Raw genomic sequence first — 19,716 nt, 5'->3', positions numbered from 1 at the left:
GTCATCTGTTATTGTGTACCAGAACAAGGGCCGGATTAAGGGAATGGAGGCCTCATGAGCCCCCCACCCCTCCCCCCCACGTGAACTTGCCTCGTTTCGTTGTTCCACTCCCTGTAGCACTCACGCGGCGCACAGTAATCATAGCCTCACTCTCACAAGATCTCCTCAGTAAGGAGATTGCTGTGCACCGCATAAGTCCTACAGTGACAGCAGGCAGCTAACAGCATAACATTTGCTGTTAGCTGCCTGCCATTTTCTTTGAAGTGGTGACAGTCGGAGCTGGGGGTGGGGATGCCCCCGACCCAATGAATCACAGCGGGCCCCCAAGCTGCCCAAGGCCCCTGGGCTGTAGCCCCTTTAGCCCTATTGTTAATCCGGATCTGACCAGAACCGGCTCCTTGCTGACGTCTCGGCAACACCTTCTGCAGGTAACAATTCTATATTATCTTGCCACTTGTCTATCTGTCTCCTACGTTAGGAACCTTAACCAAGCCTCAATTGTTCTCCAATGACTCTCCTTTATGGATGTTAATCTAGTAGTAGCTTTAGCAACAGCAGCAACAGACACTTGAACAATTGAAATGGAACAGGATAATGTGCAAATAATGGGAACAATTCTGGTCTACCTCTGGACCTCAGAACTAGACCTGAATCTCCTTGGAGCTCCAGACTCGACATGTACTCCCTATGGATCTGAGGACTCGAACTGGATTCTTTCTGGACCTTGGGACCACGGATCTCAGGACTGGACATGGACTCCCTTGGTACCTGTGACAGTTGGTAATGGATCCCTGGCAGCTTACTGTCCGGCAATGCCAGATTTACCTGAGTCTGTAGTTTTTTCTACAAACCTGGCAATTTTCTCTGCTAGAATGGCAACTCTTTTGGCAACACTGTCATATTTCTTAGTAAAGTTGTTAGCTCTTTCTGTAAATTATGCAGCTTCCTCTGTGATAGTTTCAGCTCCCCTTAAGGGATTTGTAGTCCTTCTCAGTTCCCATATTTTTTCTATGCTGTGGTTCCTAATGCCCTGCAGCATTTGTTCCCACTGTACTCACTCTCACAGTTACTTCTCCTTTCATTTGCAGGCTAAGTGGATGTGGCTACACTGCTCTCTGTCTTCCATTGCCTCCACTTGGTATGGCGGTGGACAAAATATTGGCTGCGGTTATTTCCTCTATGACCACACACCTGTGCTTCTCTTTGCTTCCCTCTAGAACCAAGCTCTCAGAGTTTTGCAGACTGTGATGTAATTTCCTCTGTCCTCGCTCCTCGGGCACGACAGAAGGTGTGGTTTCCAGTGGCCAAGACAGCATTGGATGGCTCCCTTCTGCTGGTGGCTCCACTCCCTGTCACTCAACTCCTAGAAACCAGCTCTCACAGAAAGTACTGGGTCCAGGTGATACAAGTATAACTCGGGTGGTGGGGGCCCTCGTTGGTGAGCTTACCTTGGAAGTCTGCGCTTGACAAGGGTTTGTTAGGGATTGGTGCTGCCGTTACGGATTCTTCGGATGTTCTGTTTGCCGATCTCGTTGTTTGTCTTTTTGTTTTTGCCGTGGCGCAGCCTGTGGGGAGAGAAGAGGGATGGGGAGAGAAAAGAAGAGAGAGAGGGGGGGGGGAAAGAGAGAGAGATAGAGGGGGGAGGGTGTGGGGGGGGGCAGATATTTGCGTGTGGAGAACACAGAATGGGCTGGTACCTTCAATATACTTTTAGGGCTTTAAGTGGTTTATAGCTCTTTTGCCGGTGTAAGTCTATAGCTCTTTGCCCTGTTTACAGCCCTATTTGCACTGTATATTGTGGGGGTTAGGTACCTCCTTTGAGGGGTGTGGCTAAAGGTATGAGTGGGGGGTTAAAGAGCTCTTATATGGCTAGAGCTGAATATAGAGGCAGTATGTATTGTGATGGCCTCTAATTTATGTACTGTGATGCGTTTTTTGTGTTTGAATTGGGCGCTAGAATGGACTATGTGTGGTGGTTAGTGGGGGTGGGGGGTGGTAATGTGTATTGTGCGGGTGTGTAACTTTTGCTTGGAAAGCTCTAATAAGAGCAGTTTGATAGTTGTCAGGCGGTCTCTCTGTCCTGGAGTGCGGGCGCTGCAGTCAGAGGGTTTCTGTAGCGTGTCCTGAGCGGTGTTGTGGCTGTAGTTGAAACGGGGATGCTTTTTCGCCTGACAGACGCTTGTACCGGACTTCTGGTTTTGGTGGAGCGCACTCTGCGTTCCACTGCGGGCTCAGGTTTCTTCCTAGGTTCCCTGCTTACCCCTTCGGTCCTGGAGAGTTGTGTGAAGTGTGGTTCCAGGATAGAGGTGAGTATTCAGGGAGTCGCTTTGTGGGGTGTGTAGGGGGACCAACGCGTTTCGTCCTTAGACTTCGTCCTTAGACTGACAAAGTCTAAGGACGAAACGCGTTGGTCCCCTACACACCCCACAAAGGGGTAAGCAGGGAACCTAGGAAGAAACCTGAGCCCGCAGTGGAACGCAGAGTGCGCTCCACCAAAACCGGAAGTCCGGTACAAGCGTCTGCCAGGCGAAAAAGCATCCCCGTTTCAACTACAGCCACAACACCGCTCAGGACACGCTACAGAAACCCTCTGACTGCAGCGCCCGCACTCCAGGACAGAGAGACCGCCTGACAACTATCAAACTGCTCTTATTAGAGCTTTCCAAGCAAAAGTTACACACCCGCACAATACACATTACCACCCCCACCCCCACTAACCACCACACATAGTCCACTCTAGCGCCCAATTCAAACACAAAAAACGCATCACAGTACATAAATTAGAGGCCATCACAATACATACTGCCTCTATATTCAGCTCTAGCCATATAAGAGCTCTTTAACCCCCCACTCATACCTTTAGCCACACCCCTCAAAGGAGGTACCTAACCCCCACAATATACAGTGCAAATAGGGCTGTAAACAGGGCAAAGAGCTATAGACTTACACCGGCAAAAGAGCTATAAACCACTTAAAGCCCTAAAAGTATATTGAAGGTACCAGCCCATTCTGTGTTTTCCACACGCAAATATCTGCCCCCTCCCACACCCTCCCCCCTCTATCTCTCTCTCTCTTCCCCCCCCTCTCTCTCTTCTTTTCTCTCCCCTTCCCTCTTCTCTCCCCACAGGCTGCGCCACAGCAAATACAAGTATAACTGTTTTTATATATTATCAGATGTATATACAAAGGTAGAAATTATTAGCTTGCACTTTTTAGAATTTTGCAGTTAGGAAATTATAATTTTTTTAAAATGAATTCCAAAAAATCTTTTGCCTCTAAAGACAACTTCCACAGTCTAACAGTCTAACTAACAGGTACATTTCTGTTAACACCTGAGCAAGAGAATGGTCAAATTATGTGTTTGCTATAGAAACATGTTTCTTACATCTCTGCTTACATTATCTGTATAGCTTATGCATGTTCTTTGCTTTTATCGCCGAACCTTCATTGTGCTATTGATTTTCATAAAATTTAAGCTAATAGATGAGTCGCAATAATTTTTATTATTTGGTTTTATGAAATATAAATGAGAAATATTTCTGTTAAAAAAGCTTACTGATTTATACATATATATATATATATATATATATATATATATATATAATAGTAATCATAATTTACATTCAAGCAATCTGAAAGGATGTACAGCTGTTGCCACTACTACTGTACAGTAACAATTGGGACAAATTTCTAGCAACAATTTCTAAAGAGGTGCGTAATATCTTGGCATGCCTGCAGCTGTTCCTTTTATGCGATTACTGAACAATACCTGCAAATACATGCATATTTAACCCCTTCTCTACTGACGGTTTTCTCATTGCTAATGCAGTACCCACACAAGTTATACCTTATTTCTTTTAGAAGACTTTGAGTTATCAGAAAATAGCATTAGTGTGCTTATTCCTCCTCATACAGCAAAGATAATCTATATAAAATGGCCAAACATATTTTTTTTATTGTAATTGCAATGGAAAGCAAAAGTGTATATTTTTGTGCTAACCACCAACAACAAATATTTTGTGTTCCTTGCCTTGGCAATAATCAACCTCCCCAAAGCAGCAAAAAGTGTTATTCTGCACATAGTTTTCCATTATATAATCTGCACTTGAAAATTATTTTTCGCTAGTTTGCACTGTCTTTAATGAAACGCATGTGTAGGAATAACATAGTAGCCAAACAAGGCATAACATTGTTTTTATTGAAGCCAGGGTAATGGAGATCTGGGCATTAGAATCCCCCATCTCTGAACTTCTTTTTGTAACATAGGGTGTTATTGCATTTGCAACACCAGCCAAAAACTACCAAAGGGGCACACCATTTGAAAGAAGAGACTATCCTCTTTCAAATGAGGTGTTGCCATAGCTGCTTGGAGCAAGAATGGGTGTTACAAAACCCGTCCCAAATCCTGGGCTCTGGAATGTTTTCTGCGGTGTAGCGTTTATTTTTTGGTGATCACATGTGATCAACAAAGAATAACTACTAAGTGGTCACATTATTTGAAAGAGGGGACTCTTTCATTTGTTGAAAAAAGATTTGAAGTCATCAAGCCCTTCGCTTTCCGGGCTCCTATCAGCAGTAACTAGCTGAAAAAAAAAATTAGGACAATTTGCCACAAATTGTGACTACTATAGGTAAAAAACAAAAAAGCAAACATGAATGCACATAAAATACGGCTTTACTGAGGCTTGGGACCCAGCGTCTAGTAACAACGCTCTGCCCACTATCCTGTAGCTCTGGCTATTATGAGAGGCCAAGGGGAACTATCCACAACAACCCTGATCTGATAGCAGTAGAGTGCCCCCTATAGCATTTAGAGGGGTGCATTTGGTATATAAAAGGGAAAATTGGCAAGGCAGGTCCAGTCAGTCCCCATCAAAATGTCAGGGTGGCATAGGAGGTTCATACTGACAATAAATATCACCCAACAAGCTCATAGCTTAGGTGTTATTATTGACTCCCCACATTGACTCTAAATCACTTAGGGCACATCTAAAAAAACATTTTCAGAATACACACAAGACTCTGCAAAAACTTTAATCCATGCACTCATCATCTCTTGTATTGACTATTGAAATTCCCTATTTACTGGTCTTTCCTGAATCAGACTCTCACTCTTACAATCTATTCTACACATTAGCTAGATTGATTTTCTTTGCAAATCATTCATCCTCTGCTGATCCACACCTCCTCACTTTTGCTATGTGCCTGGAGCCTATAGCACTCTAAGCACTTTTAACCTTTGCAATCTGGGTGGACCAATATGCAATATGTAGCATTTAACCTGATGTACCAAACTCCCATTCTTCCATAGATTGTAAGCTTGCGAGCAGGGCCTTATTACATCTCTGTCTGTCTGTATTACCCAGTAATGTTTTATTACTGTGTTTGTTTCCAATTGTAAAGTGCTACAGAATTCATTGGTGCTATATAAATAAATGTTGATGATGATGATCATCAACATTTTTCTGACTTCGTATAAATGAACCTCAAGAATATCCCTAAGTATACACAGACATTAGAGCATGTTGTCCTGCAACTGAATTCATGCCTGCCAGCTCTCATTATTATGTATTCTTAGATACAGCAAACTCACTCAATTACTCTCAGGTACAGACTCTAAACATATAGAACTACCATTACAGATAAAACATGGAATAGTAATCCATTTAGGCTAAAACCAATAAACTAGAGCAAGTCACAGTAATGTTCCCCCAAGTTCTTATACTCACTGTGAAAGGTCAAAGCTTAATATATAATGTCATAGCTTAGTGGGAGAACAAAAGTTCTGTCCTTTTTAAAGCATAGAACAACAAGGAGTGGTGTCAAGTAGTGCGTGTGGATGCCTGTGTGTCTGCTGAGCTCTAGGACATCCACAGGTTCCTGGCAGCTAATATCACCCTAAGCTGCATATTTTCTGCTTCAAAAGTGTTCAGAAGCAAAAGGGGTTGTTATTGGACTGAAAAAAACACAAAGATACCAAGATACTAAGATAGTACCGCTTGTTTTTTTAAGCAAAGGTTTCCCAGTCCCCATGGGGACAAAATGGCATCCAGCACTGGCTGTGCTGGTGAAGCTCATGAGCCATCATGTTACAGCAACAGAGTTAACCTTATCTTATACTGATGGATTACTCCCTCTTAACTGCAGGTTCTCTGGGCACTACTGCACACATTTAAATCAGACACAAATGCAGATATTAGATCTCTGAAGGAGGTTAAAGGAGATATCTTTGAACCAGGAAAGAGAACTGATCATATGAGGCCTGATTCATTAAGGGGCGTAAACAGTGTTTCTTTGAGTATAATCCGCACAATTACTTTTGGAATGCACAGTACCAAACCATACATGCACATCTTTGAGTGTAAAGGATACTTACTTCAGTCTACGATTTCAGGAAAGGAACAAGGCAAGGAAGGGACATATGTCCACAATCAGTGTACAGTAAGGATGTGCCAAGCTCAAGCGCATGCAGCAGCGTCTGATTCAAGCTCTTGGTATCTTTAAGGTACTTGTTTTTCAGCTGCATCTCTTGTACCAGCTACAGGTCTAGTCTAAGTGCCGATTACTAGTGATGACTACTAAGTATGTATGCCAGCACATGTGTTGGTAATCAAGTGCAACTGTGAAAATTATTTTTGTGCACAGTACACATTCATAACATCCTGATAAATGCATTTAAACTAAGCTCCTGCAGAACACAGAAGGCCATGTGAAATATAAAATGTTTTCCTGACCTATCAAAAGCTATCTGGCCAAAAGGAAATAATTTTATCTAATCTCACTGTCCCTCAGAAATACAGGTGTCTCAAACTGCTAAGGATTTCCTGTCAAGTTAATAGTCACATGTAATGGCAAACAACAAACCATTTTATCTCACGTGACTCCTGATTGCTTTGTTCTTACATTATTCCTATAGCTTCACCAGAAGACATCACTTATGAGTACTACTCCTCCTTTCTCTGAACTAGCACATGGTAGCCCAGCAAAATTGGTCACGTAACATCATCATCCAAATGGTCCAAGACTCTAGCTCTTCTTCCCAGCACCAGGCTTAAAGGTTCTCTAGGTTGGACCTGTCTGCATCTTACCTCAGATGGATCCAACTTACTGGAATCACCAGACTGTGATAAGTCTAGTTTTGTCTAATACTATGGGTCAAACCTTTCACATATTTTATAATTGTTGGTCTGCACACTCAACCATTAAATGCCTTGGTTTTCTATCATTTCTGACCTACCTTGTCTCTGACTAAGCTTGTGCTTTCTGAATGCTTGCCTGTCTGAATGTTCGTTACCGACCTTGGCCCTTCTGATCTTGCCTTTGTCCACCTGTAACCTTCATGTCTTGCATTTGTCTACTTTTGTCCCTGACCTTCAGACTGCCCCTGACCTTGTCTAAGTCTTATTCTATACCTACTGGTATGTCTGGGGTCAACTGCCAAACCTGGGTGCTGGACTCTGTGGGCGGCTCCCTCCCAGTTATCCGTTAAACTACCCACCTCAGGTAATGCGGTGTTAATCACTAGTAATGTAGTGGGTCCACAACATCTTCAAAAGTCAGCAACATAGGAGTGACTCAAAAATATAACTATGAATGTCCCTGAGTGGCCCAATAAAAGCCTAAACCTCAAACATATCAGGAACCTGTGGTCTTACTTGAAAATCTCCATCCACAAGTGCTGTCCAAGAAATATGAAAAAGCTGAAGCAAATCTCCCAAAAGCAAGGGTACATATATAACCCCTAATGACTGTAAACCCACAAAAGAATTAAAGTTGGCTATACCAAATATTAATATTGGGCACTAAGTATTTATACAAGCAGCATGTTTAACATATCAACTTTCATTAAGATTTTTGCAAATACAACTCATTTTGGTTTTAGCATTTGAATTTGTAACAAAATATTGATTTGATTTGCAATCAGCCAATGTTTGAATTCTTTAAAATGTGTATTTGACACCGTATGGAAACCTGTTAGTGAGCAAATTAATAAGCCTCAAATAATCTAATACTGTATATGTAAACTTCTAAGTTGAGGTTTAGATCTCCTTTAACTTAAAAAGTAAGAAACACATAGAAAACGATAAATATTTCCCGCTTCAGGACTATGAAGACTAGATTACAGAGATACAATGGAGTGATCAGTAGTTTTGTCTATAAGGATGCTATGCTCTACTTACAACATGGCCAGTTGCAGACTTCTAGAAGAAAATATCTCTAGTAATAATATCTGAAGTTAAATAAACGCAGACATGAAACACCTATTATTCTCAACTTACATTGATATCTTCTAAGTCCAAACTGTTCAGAATCACATTGTTGCGTTTCCAAATAATAGGAGGTCTCACATTTCCTTGTATTCCACAGACCAAAACAACACTTTGTCCAACTGTTACTGTTGTGAAACTCAATGTCTGATCTTCTGGAAGACTAAGCTGAACAATCCCTGTAATAAGAAACGTTGAAACATTGGATTTATAGCACAATTAACAAATTGTTAACTCAGTGAAATCATTAATGACAATGAGTTTAGACTAAAATAAAACATTTTTTTTAAAACATATAAAATAAAAGGTCAACTTGACATTTCTACTAAAGTGAATGACAGCTATCACCTGGGAGGATAAGAAGCGCATCTCACTTGAGAAATAGAGGCACAGTTATACTAACATGACAGATTTTACCTCCAGGTAGCTGCATTATTTAAAGGCCAAAGAATGCTTTCTGCATAATAACAAAATGTTCAGGGTTTAACTTATATGTTAAATATAATTATACTTTTGAATGACTTGCATGTTTAATGTATTTATTAAATAAGAAAGCATCCATATTTCATTGCCTTTTTACTGAAGATTATATTCTGCATTAGTATACACACATTAAGCTCAACTTGGAAAATGACCACACAGCCCTCAAACGTTTTATTGTATCTTTATCTTAGAAAAACTAGCAATAGTCAGGTCTTTGCAAGGATTTACCTATGATCAAAATGTTAAGAATCAATTAATAGGGATGATAATTAGAGAATAATTTAATTCAAAAGTAAAAATTCAGTTATGGGTGGAATATCCAAAATGATACCCACTCTGGTGGGTGCCCTGAGCAAGGAGGGTATGGTAGTTATTACAGGACTCTCCTCGCTCCTGCCAACCCAATCTTTTTTCACACAGGCTGAGTCTTGTTTCCCGTTAACATGTTACTGCAGGAGCCAGGATAGCAAACCAAATTGAAAATCATTTTGTGATGAGATAACTAAAACCAAATTGTAAGCTTTGGGAGGAATTATGCTTTAATCCAGTTTAATTTATTTTAAGTAAGTGCATATCGAACATCATCATTTTTGAATGGGGAGATCTCAAGGATCCTTTTTGAGCTCTGGTTTTCATATACATGCCCTGTAACTAGCTCTCTACTGTTCATTTAGCCCTAACCTTGTTTTTTTATTTTTATTTTTATTTCTAAATAGTCAAATACAATGTTACATTTTTATCCTGATGTGACCTTCGTGACCCTACACTCCCCTTTTGTCTTTTATTCATTTTATTTATTTTAATGTCTCTTGAATTTTTCTTAGGTTAAGTGTTACATTTGGTATGTACCTTAAATTTGCTTTAATATTATTAATTGCAGTCTATGTTATATCTTCTATTACAAAATACAGGTCATTAAGACAGTGCAAAAATGGTGATACACAATCCATTTTTATATGTAAACTATGTGCATTGATCCACCTTGGGCATGCATAGGTGTGAGTCCATATTTCTTTTTAAAGTTTCTTTATAAAGGTTATTTACTAACTGAACAAATGGGTGTGTAAAACATTTTTATTAGTGAAAAACAGCATGTCTTCATGAAACTGCTGAATTGGAAAACCCTTGCGGGTTTGCAAATTTTGCACCCCACTATTGCCGGCCTATTGGTACTTCCATATGTTTCATTATAAAACTGTGCCAGTATTGTCAATGTTTATTTTGTTAATATTCCAGTAATTGTATTTGGTAAATGACATCCTGAGAATTATTTATTTTTGTTCCTGTTTGAATAAACGTATTTTTATACCTGAGTATATTGCTTCCTGTTACATAATTTAATATGTAAATATTACGTATCCTATCTAAATAACATTTAAAGATGAAATAAACTATTGCTGCTCTGTTTTGGTATTCTGGACATTTATTTTCAATTTCTTTAATCCTGTTTCAAATAAAAAACATTCATTTGAAATAGTTGTTTAAATGTAAAATTGTTCAGTTTGCTGCTATATCTAAAATTCTCGTCTAATTTGACGTTGTAAAACTCCATTTTTAATTACAGTTAGTTTGTTTTTAATCTATTTAATCAAATAGTTAACTGTGTACAAATTTCCTGCCATCCGATTCCTGTACATATTCCTACCCCAAAAGTGACCAAAATTCATCAAATCCCAATCCTTGCTCAATTGTTATGTACATCCTTAGTAATATTAAACTGAAAGGTTATCAATATTTATGTTAAATTGCATAAAAACAATGTGTAAATTGCTATATAAGCTTTATTTAGCATTAGCATGTATCAAGTGAAGAGGACTTGTTGCTAGACATATAAAAATATTAAGATTAGATAAATTATAATTTTTGGATGTTAATCACATTTATTTTTCATACTTCAAAAGAATAATTATTGAGACTTTGTGCTTGTCAGAAACAGCATGCATAGTTTTTGAGAAGTGTTACAAAAACAATAGAACAAGATAATAGTTTCTTGTATATTTTGCTTTTGAAATTCAAAAATGTGTACAATCTGCTAGATTAGCCTAGAACATTGTAATTAGTACAATAGCAATCAAATACATATTAGAATAAAAGGAACTCACTGCAGTTTAGAACAAAGTAATTAAATATGTTTAAGGAGGTATATTTAACTATTGTATACAGAGCAAGCCCCCAGTTGTTGTAGTTTCATAATCCCCAATTTGTCAACCAGGAATACGTCATTATTATATATTTTTATTATTATTATCAATGTTTTATTTAAATATCAAAATGATTTTATATTTTAAATTGAATAACATTTATTTGAAAAAAAAACATTACACATAGTCTATTGTTGCAAAACGTCATTGCATGTATATTTCAGTGAACATTAAGCAGGCCACTACCCTAGGTCTCTGGATTCAATGAGACATGTGTCAGAGTAAGCTGGGAGTCCTACCCATCCCCCTATCTGCAGTAGAGCAAAGGTAAAACGAAATGGTTCACAGGTTAATGTTGGGGTCCTGCCAACCATACGTTAATGGATCATATTATCAACCCCCAATCTATGCAGACTGTGGAGAACTATGGAGATGGCATTTAATGCAACCTTTAGGAATCATAGTTTCATCCACTCAACTAGACTCAGAGGTGGATAGATAGGGCCAGGAAGACCAGCAAGGGCATTGGGGGTAATTTATATTACATAGGCCCCACAACACTACAATGTGCTCTGGAAAAAAAAGCATTAAAAAAGGCAAAAATGCATTATTTTATTTTAGTTATCCTGGCCACACACATCATTGTTTAATGTTTTATTGAATTTTCTTCACAAAGTTGCGCATCTTCAACACCTAGCCCAGTGGTTCCCAAACTTTTGCAGTTCGCGGCACCCTTAGAGTCTCCAAATTTTTTCAAGGCACACCTCCAAAATAATTATTGAGCAGTCCTGTTTTAGAAGTAGTTGGGTTAAAAAATTGTAATAAGTATTTAAGTCAGGACAGAAATACTTATTTAGTTGTATGCAAAAATGCCCCATCTGCATCCAGACACTCTGCCCTCAGGCACTCTGCCCCCTCTGCATCCAGACACACTGCCCTCTCTCACACTGCCCCCTCTGCCCTCTGTCACACTGTCCCCCCTCCTCTGCCCTCTCTCACGCTGTCCCCTCCTCTGTCCTCTCTCACAATGTCCCCCCTCCTCTGCACTCTGTTACGCTGTCCCCCTCCTCTGCCCTCTCTCACGTTGTCCCCTCCTCTGCCCTCTCTCATGCTGTCTCCCTCTGCCCTCTGTCACACTGTCCCCCTCCTCTGACCTCTCACACGCTGTCCCCTCCTCTGCCCTCTCACACGCTGTCCCCTCCTCTGCCCTCTCACACGCTGTCCCCTCCTCTGCCCTCTCACACGCTGTCCTCCTCCTCTGCCCTCTCTCACGCTGTGTCCCCCTCCACTGTCCCTCTCACGCTGTGTCCCCCTCCACTGTCCCTATCACGCTGTGTCCCCCTCCACTGTCCCTATCACGCTGTGTCCCCCTCCACTGTCCCTCTCACGCTGTCCCCCTCCTCTCCCCCTTTTACGCTGTGTCCCCCTCCACTGCTCTCTCTCACGCTGTGTCCCCCTCCACTGCCCCTCTCACGCTGTGTCCCCCTCCACTGCCCTCTCTCATGCTGTGTACCCTTCCACTGCCCCTCTCACGCTGTGTCCCCCTCCACTGTCCCCCTCCACTGCCCCGCTGTGCCCCTCCTCTGCTCTCTGTCCCCCTCCTCTGCTCTCTGTCCCCATCCTCTGCCCCGCTGTCCCCCTCCTCTGCCCCGCTGTCACCATCCTCTGCTCTCTGTCCCCCTCCTCTGCCCCGCTGTCCCCCTCCTCTGCCCTGCTGTCACCATCCTCTGCTCTCTATCCCCATCCTCTGCCCCGCTGTCCCCATCCTCTGCTCTCGGGCGCCGGGACCCAGCAGCCTCCTCTCTCCCGGAGAGAGGAGGCTGCTGGGTCCCGGCGCCCGACGGATTGGTAAGTTTCTGTGCTCTTTCTTTTTTTATGGCTGGCCCGCGGCACCCCAGTGACAGCGCTGCGGCACCCCTGGGAGCACACACATTGGGAACCGCCGACCTAGCCTGAAAAGCTTGTGCTATATGCTGAGACTGGTCTATGAGTCCTGAGAAGACCTGGGAGGAATTTTAGTGTGCGAGTTTGAATAGGGGTGTTTTCAATATTCCACCCATTTTTTAATACCCGGATCAACCTGCCAGGAAATTATAAGCCTGAGTTGAACAACATGATAATATTACGTGAAGATGGTTAGCCAAAAAACAGGTGGTGAATTCGGCAAGGTAAGAGCATTTGACTCTAGGTTTCTTACCACTCTAAATAAGTTGGTTTGAAATAGGTATACTACACGTGGCAGGGCATTCATTTTAATCCTGCCAAATCAAGAAATGTAAATAGGGCTCCAAGCAGCAATATCCACTGTGATTACGTTTAAAAGCGGGGTGGTAATTTCCTAAGAATAATTGATTATATTCTTTAGTAATTTGAATGCCTAGGTAACGGAGAAAAAGTGGTATGCATTGAAAATCAAAATTCAACTCCAGGGACTTAGCAGCAGAGGGAGGAATATTAAGGGCCAGGGCTTCAGATTTTGAATTGTTAATTCTGTAGCTGGATAATTTACCATAGGCTTCAAGATCTTTGAAAAGTTTGGGAACAGAAATCAGGGGATTTGAGAGCGTCTATAAAACATCATAGGCAAATAATGACAGTTTATACTGAGTGGATCCAATTTGCATCCTTTTCACATCTGGGTTCAGCCGGATTGTAGCGGCAAGGGGTTCAATGCATAAAGTAATGGAGAAAGAGGACATCCTGACTGGTATCATTGCTTAATGTAAACACTGATGAAGCAAGCCCATTAGTCAAAACATATAAAGAAGGATTGTGTTAGAGTGCTTGGTTTTCACGTAAAAAAATGCTGTGAAAGCCAAAATGTTTTAACGCTTGAAATATAAAAGGCCAAGAAAGCCTGTCAAAGGACTTTTCAACATCAAGGGCCAAAATAATGGAGGGGCTTTTAAATTTGATACTATGAGTTGTAAAGTCATTCGTTCACATGGTGTTATCAGTGATTGTCTATTGGGAACAGAACCCAATTGATCGGGGTCAATCAAGATGGTAAAATAATTGTTAAGACGGTTGGCTAGCATGTTTTCAAAGTGCTTGACATCAGTGTTTAGAAACATGATAGGTCTTTAAGTGGTACCTTACTTGGCTTATGGTGGACTATAATAGTGGAGCTTGTAAAGTCCTGGTGAAATTTTCCCCCATGACGTATGACATTAAAAATCTAAAGTCCGCGGTGGGATCAATTTCTTTGCAAAAATTTGGCAGCAAGACACAGAAAACCATCAAGAACTGGGGCCTTGGAAGGTTTCTGAGATCTGAGACTCAAAAATGTTTTTAAAACATAGTGAATTTCATAATATGTTGACAAAGGTGAGTGCAAATGCCACTTTTACCTATTTATAATATTTGGTCACAACTTTTTTAAATCTCTGTTTTATTTTTAATTATTGTGTGGACACACAATATAGTCTTATGATTGGCAAGCACAACTTAGACTAACATATTAGTTATAGAGGTGTTCTATAGAAGCCAAGAACCATTCACACATAATTTCGAATGGACAAGCAGCACAAAGGTATCCTGATGATGTACAGGATGTAGTTTCCTAAACATGGCCCACTATAACCAATGTGTGCCCAAATAAGTTGCCTGAATCACTTTTCAGACTAAGCTTTCTTTAATGGTGACTGAGTAATTCGCTAAGTGACAACAATTTCTACCCTGCAAAATAGTACTGGATGTGATTTTTGGAAAAAGAAAATATAAAAGACACAATGGGTTAGATTTACTAAGCTGCGGGTTTGAAAAAGTGGGGATGTTGCCTATAGCAACCAATCAGATTCTAGCTTTCATTTATTTAATACCTTCTACAAAATGATAGCTAGAATCTGATTGGTTGCTATAGGCAACATCCCCACTTTTTCAAACTCGCAGCTTAGTAAATCTAGCCCAATATGTTTGTTGAGGCATGCAATGCTGTCTTTTAATAATTTAGGCTGAGATTTCAGTCGTTGCAATGAAACATATTATTCCTATCAAAACTTTAAATATATCCCATGCTTAAGTACAGTGATTGTTTTGCATCCTCGGCACCAGTGAATAAACACTTTAATAATAATATCAACAACATTATTATTATTATTATTATTATTAATCTGCAAATCAAGAGGTTACTAAAGCAGAAGAAAATAAAACATACAAGTGTAATACAATAGTAATTGAAACTTTAATCATTCTAATCATGTATAGCTTAGCATGACAGCCAGAAAACCCTGAAACAGACGGTATTTATTAGAGAGCAGTGTAGAGTGAAAAGGAAAGACACAGATAGATGATTCAGGTCTGAGGTCTGATTTGTTACAATGGTTGCAGCCTTCTGAACAAAGCTGCAGGCAGCATATCTCAGTACAGTACACGGAAGTTGTTCTTATTAAACAATGCAGTAGCGTTGGTACTAGTATGAAACAAAAAAGATATTTAAAAAAATATTCATTTCAACTTTTATGCATAACAAAGTCCATATTTGGAATTAAAAGACCACAAAAATTAAAAAGCAAAATGGCATTGAAAAAGTTCTTCTAATAACACTCACAAATATATACTATATGTAACTTTTCACATACAGTATATTTAAAATTGTTATGCTATGGAGGTCAAGCCATTGTAATCTCATTTGAGTCATTTCATAGTGAGTAACCCACCCACACTGAGAAACTTTCTTACTGAGGGTTAGTAAACTTTAACAGGTCATTAATTCCTTTAAGATCTAATATTAAGAGGTTATGTCCCAAGAAAAGCAAAGTCCCCCTATTATTATTATTATTATTATTATTATTATTAATATTTATTTATAAGGCGCCACAAGGCATCCGCAGCGCCGTACAGAGACAAACAAACTTACAATACAATGGGAGACAGCACAGTACAGTAAACACAGCAACTCAGTAAGCTCAATGCACAGCTAGAGTGGGCGGGGAAGGGGGAGGGAGGATCCGCAAACGACGGGGCCCAAGAAGGAGGGCGCGGAAGACAGGGAGACCCCCAGGGGGGAGGAGGGAGCGAGAGTGGACGTGGGGTGGAGGACCCTCGAGGAGGAGGGCTAAGTAGCTGGAGAGCAGAGTTAGAAGTGGTGGAAACAGGAGGAGAGATGGCCCTGCTCAGAGGAGCGTACAATCTAAGGGGAGGGGTGGACAGACAGAGAGACGCAGGGGAGAGAGGGAGAGTAGGGGGACAGAGGCAGAAGATAAGGTAGGAAGTTAAGTGGGAGACAGAAAGGCTTTAAGAAAAAGGTGGGTTTTTAGGGCCCGTTTGAAACTGGGCCCCTACCTCCTATGTAAGTAGAACTTAGTTAAACCTATCTCTCTTATGCACATCTATCTATCTATCTATCTATCAGAACGGCACTGGCGTAAATATTGTACCTCTAATTATTTCATCACATATACTGATATCTACCACTCCTATCGAATTGCTCTGGACACTGCAAAACAAACATACTTCTAGTCTTTCATCTATGCTCAGGCTTCTAACCCCAAACGCCTTTTTAATACATTTAAATCTCTTCCCAATCCTCCCACCCCAAACCCTCGACTACCATCAGTGCCCAGGATCTTGCTTCCTATTTCAAGGACAAGAGTTATAAGATCCGACTTGAAATAGTATCATCTACCTCGACAAGCATTAAGCTCAATTCCTTTATAGCACCCTCTGACACCCTCTCTTGATTTGATCCCACAAATGAAGATGACGTTTCTACTCTCTTCTCATCTTCCTACTCTACCTCCTGTCCCCTTGATCCCATAACCTCACAAATTGGTAGGTCCCTGTCTCCTGTTGTCATTCCACATCTAACTAAAATCTGTAATCTCTCTAGCTCTACTGGTATCTTTCCATCCCTATTCAAGCACAGAGTGATTACTCCTTTTCTGAGGAAACAAAATTCTGACCCAAACTCTCAAATTACCGCTCCATCTCTCAGCTCCCATGCCCCTTCAAGCTTCTTGAAAGAATTGCCTACACTCGCCTCACACATTTTCTCAGAGCAAACAACCTACTGGATTCTCTTCAGTCAGGCTTTTCCTCTCAACACTCCACAGAGACTGCACTGACCAAGGTTGTCAATGATTTGATCACAGCAAAAACTAAAGGCCATTACTCTCTACTAATTCTCCTGGATCTCTCTGCTGCATTTGACACTGTTGACCACTATCTCCTCATACAAATGCTGCAATCCCTAGGTGTTGAAGGCACTTTCCTACCCTGGTTCTCATCCTACCTATCTAATCGCTCTTTCAGTGTTAATTTCTCTGGATCCACCTCCGCTCCACTTCCTTTATCAGTTGGAGTACCACAAGGCTTAGTCCTGGGTCCTCTGCTATTCTCTATCTACACCGCCTCTCTTGGAAAACTAATAAGCTCCTTTGGATTTCAGTATCATCTCTATGCGGATGATGCACAAATTTATCTATCCTCTCCTGATCTCTCACCATCTGTGTTGTCTCGCGATACTGACTGTCTTTCTGCCATTTCGTCTTAGTTGTCCTCTCACCAACTCAAACTCAATCTTTCAAAAACAGAATTAATAATATTCCCACTCCAAAAACAGAAGCTTCCTGCCTGATATTTCTATTTCTGTTGATAACATGACCACAAATCCCAACCGCAAGCTCTCTGCTGTAAGAGACTTACCTGCCCTCGCTCCTGCTCCCAATCTCAGCCGCTGCTCTGTTCTTCTGTGCAGGTGGTGCGGCTGCGATCATGTGACACAGGGGAGGGGTATTTGAATTCCCTTATCCTATATCTAGCACGCTTTGACACACTGCCTGTGTCAGAGCAGCAAATTACCTCTTGGCGTCTGGCTCTCCTTGTATATCCTGTGCTGCTTTCTGGTGTTACCCTGTGTATGATCCTTAGCTTGTTAGACTGCTGCTTCTGGATACTCTGCTGCCTGTGTACCTGTGTATCTGACCCAGCTATCCATATTGACTACACTGCTGCTTGTAATCCTGTGTATGTGACCCAGCAATTCATATTGACTATGCTGCTGCCAGTGCTCCTGTGTATCCAACCCAGGTATCCTTTCTGACCACTCCACTTTGTGAGCATCAGTGTATCTGACAAGGCGACTCTCCTGAGTGTGGTGTATCTTCAAAGTATCTGACCCGGTGTTCCACTGTAGCGGCTTGGATTCTTCTGTGTGTGTTGTAATACTTCAGTTGACCAATTCTGCACTACTACTTCAGAGTCTGGTCTCTCTCATCCTGCTGGATCTCAACAATACGTCAGTGGGCTAACCGAAGGGCCCCTACCAGCGAACATCCGGCAGCAAAATCCAATCCACCTTGGTGAAGACCGGGGGGTTCATTAGACTCCGCACCTTGGGAAGGTCTGCGTTAACACTGACTGATTGGAATCTCCCATGAGACGTGACTGCTGCCTAGGTGAGATCTTTGACTCACAATTATCCTTTATGTTACATACATCTATAAAACATTACCAGAAAACCTTAATTCATGCACTCATCATCTCTCGTATTGACTATTGCAATTCCCTCCTTATTGGTCTTCCCAAAATCAGGCTCAAACACCTACAATCGATTTTGCATTCAGTGGTTAGATTTATATTCCTTGCAAAATGTTCTTCCTCTGCTGTGCCACTCTGTCAGTCTCTTCATTGGTTGCCTGTTTTTCAACAAATCCAATATAAAATTTTTCTACTAACATACAAGGACATCAACAAAATGACACCAATATGCATCCCCTCTCTTATCTCAAAATATCTCCCAAGTTGACACCTCCGTTCTGCACAAAATCTGTGTCTCTCTTCCACTCTCATCACATCCTCCCATTCCCGGTTACAGTACTTTTTTTGGGCTGCACCCACTTTGTGGAATTCCCTCCCTTGCACAATAAGACTTTCCTCTAGTCTTCAAACCTTCAAGCGTTCTCTGAAAACTCACCTCTTCAGACAAGGTTATGATATTGCTCAACCACTATCTTAATCTCCCTAGGTTACCCTATTACCATCCTCTACACAACTAAAACAAGACAACAAGCCTCTGACCAACATTGCTGTGTGACTGATCATATAGCTCAATAGTTTTACCTTTGCATTCTAGCTGAAAAATATGCAATATGATGTAGCACTTACCCTTGTGTATCAAACTCAATTTGTCCCATAGATTGTAAGCTTGCGAGCAAGGCCCTCTTACCTCTCTGTCTGTATGTATTACCAAGTATTGTTTTATTTCTGTTTGTTCCCAATTGTAAAGCGCTACAGAATTTGCTTGCGCTATATAAATAAATGTTGATGATGATGATGATGATGATCCTACTGTTTCCACACTGTTTAAGTAGCAAAATGTTGGAACAAAATATATTTTTTATATCCAATGTATTAGTTTCTGTTATTCTATATTCACACAATTAGAAAAACACTTAAACTAATTAATACATCAACTCAATCTTTCTTTAATGTAAGATTAATTGTACCGCATCCAATTACTAGCCTATTCACACTGTGACACTATCATAAACTATTGGATTTAGGAACACAATATCTACATAATGTTATTTGCTCCAAATTTTAACCACTTTAAATCATCAGCAATATAAAATACATCTTTACCCAGAATAGCTGAATACAATATTAATTTAATGGGGATGAAAGTGTTTTATATTATTTGCCTGTGAGACCTCCTTTGTTATACTGCAACTGTAATTATTATGCTTCTTAAAGGAGCTATACAAATTTAAATATACTATAAAAAAACAGGCTAATCCGAGGAAAATTAAAACAAATAATAATAATAACATTAGTAGCATTACCTTGTTATTTCCTTGCTATAAAATAACATTTATTATTATTAT

The 19,716-nt window shown here is 40.6% G+C and overlaps 1 protein-coding gene across 2 annotated transcripts in view; it reads right to left on the bottom strand.

The window, feature by feature from the left end:
* FSTL5 (follistatin like 5) overlaps window positions 1-19,716 on the bottom strand; it is a 497,380-nt gene that overhangs the window by 174,392 nt on the left and 303,272 nt on the right. For both annotated transcript variants that reach the window (XM_075198057.1, XM_075198064.1), the window contains exon 7: window positions 8,280-8,446. In XM_075198057.1, coding sequence (XP_075054158.1) covers window positions 8,280-8,446 — 167 coding nt within the window. The remainder of the gene's footprint in view (window positions 1-8,279; window positions 8,447-19,716) is intronic.

This window comes from Mixophyes fleayi, chromosome 1, assembly GCF_038048845.1.
Source record: "Mixophyes fleayi isolate aMixFle1 chromosome 1, aMixFle1.hap1, whole genome shotgun sequence".
Classification (NCBI taxonomy): Eukaryota; Metazoa; Chordata; class Amphibia; order Anura; family Limnodynastidae; genus Mixophyes; species Mixophyes fleayi.
The sequence above is the reverse complement of the archived record's forward strand: the minus strand, read 5'-3'. Positions and strand labels throughout refer to the sequence as shown.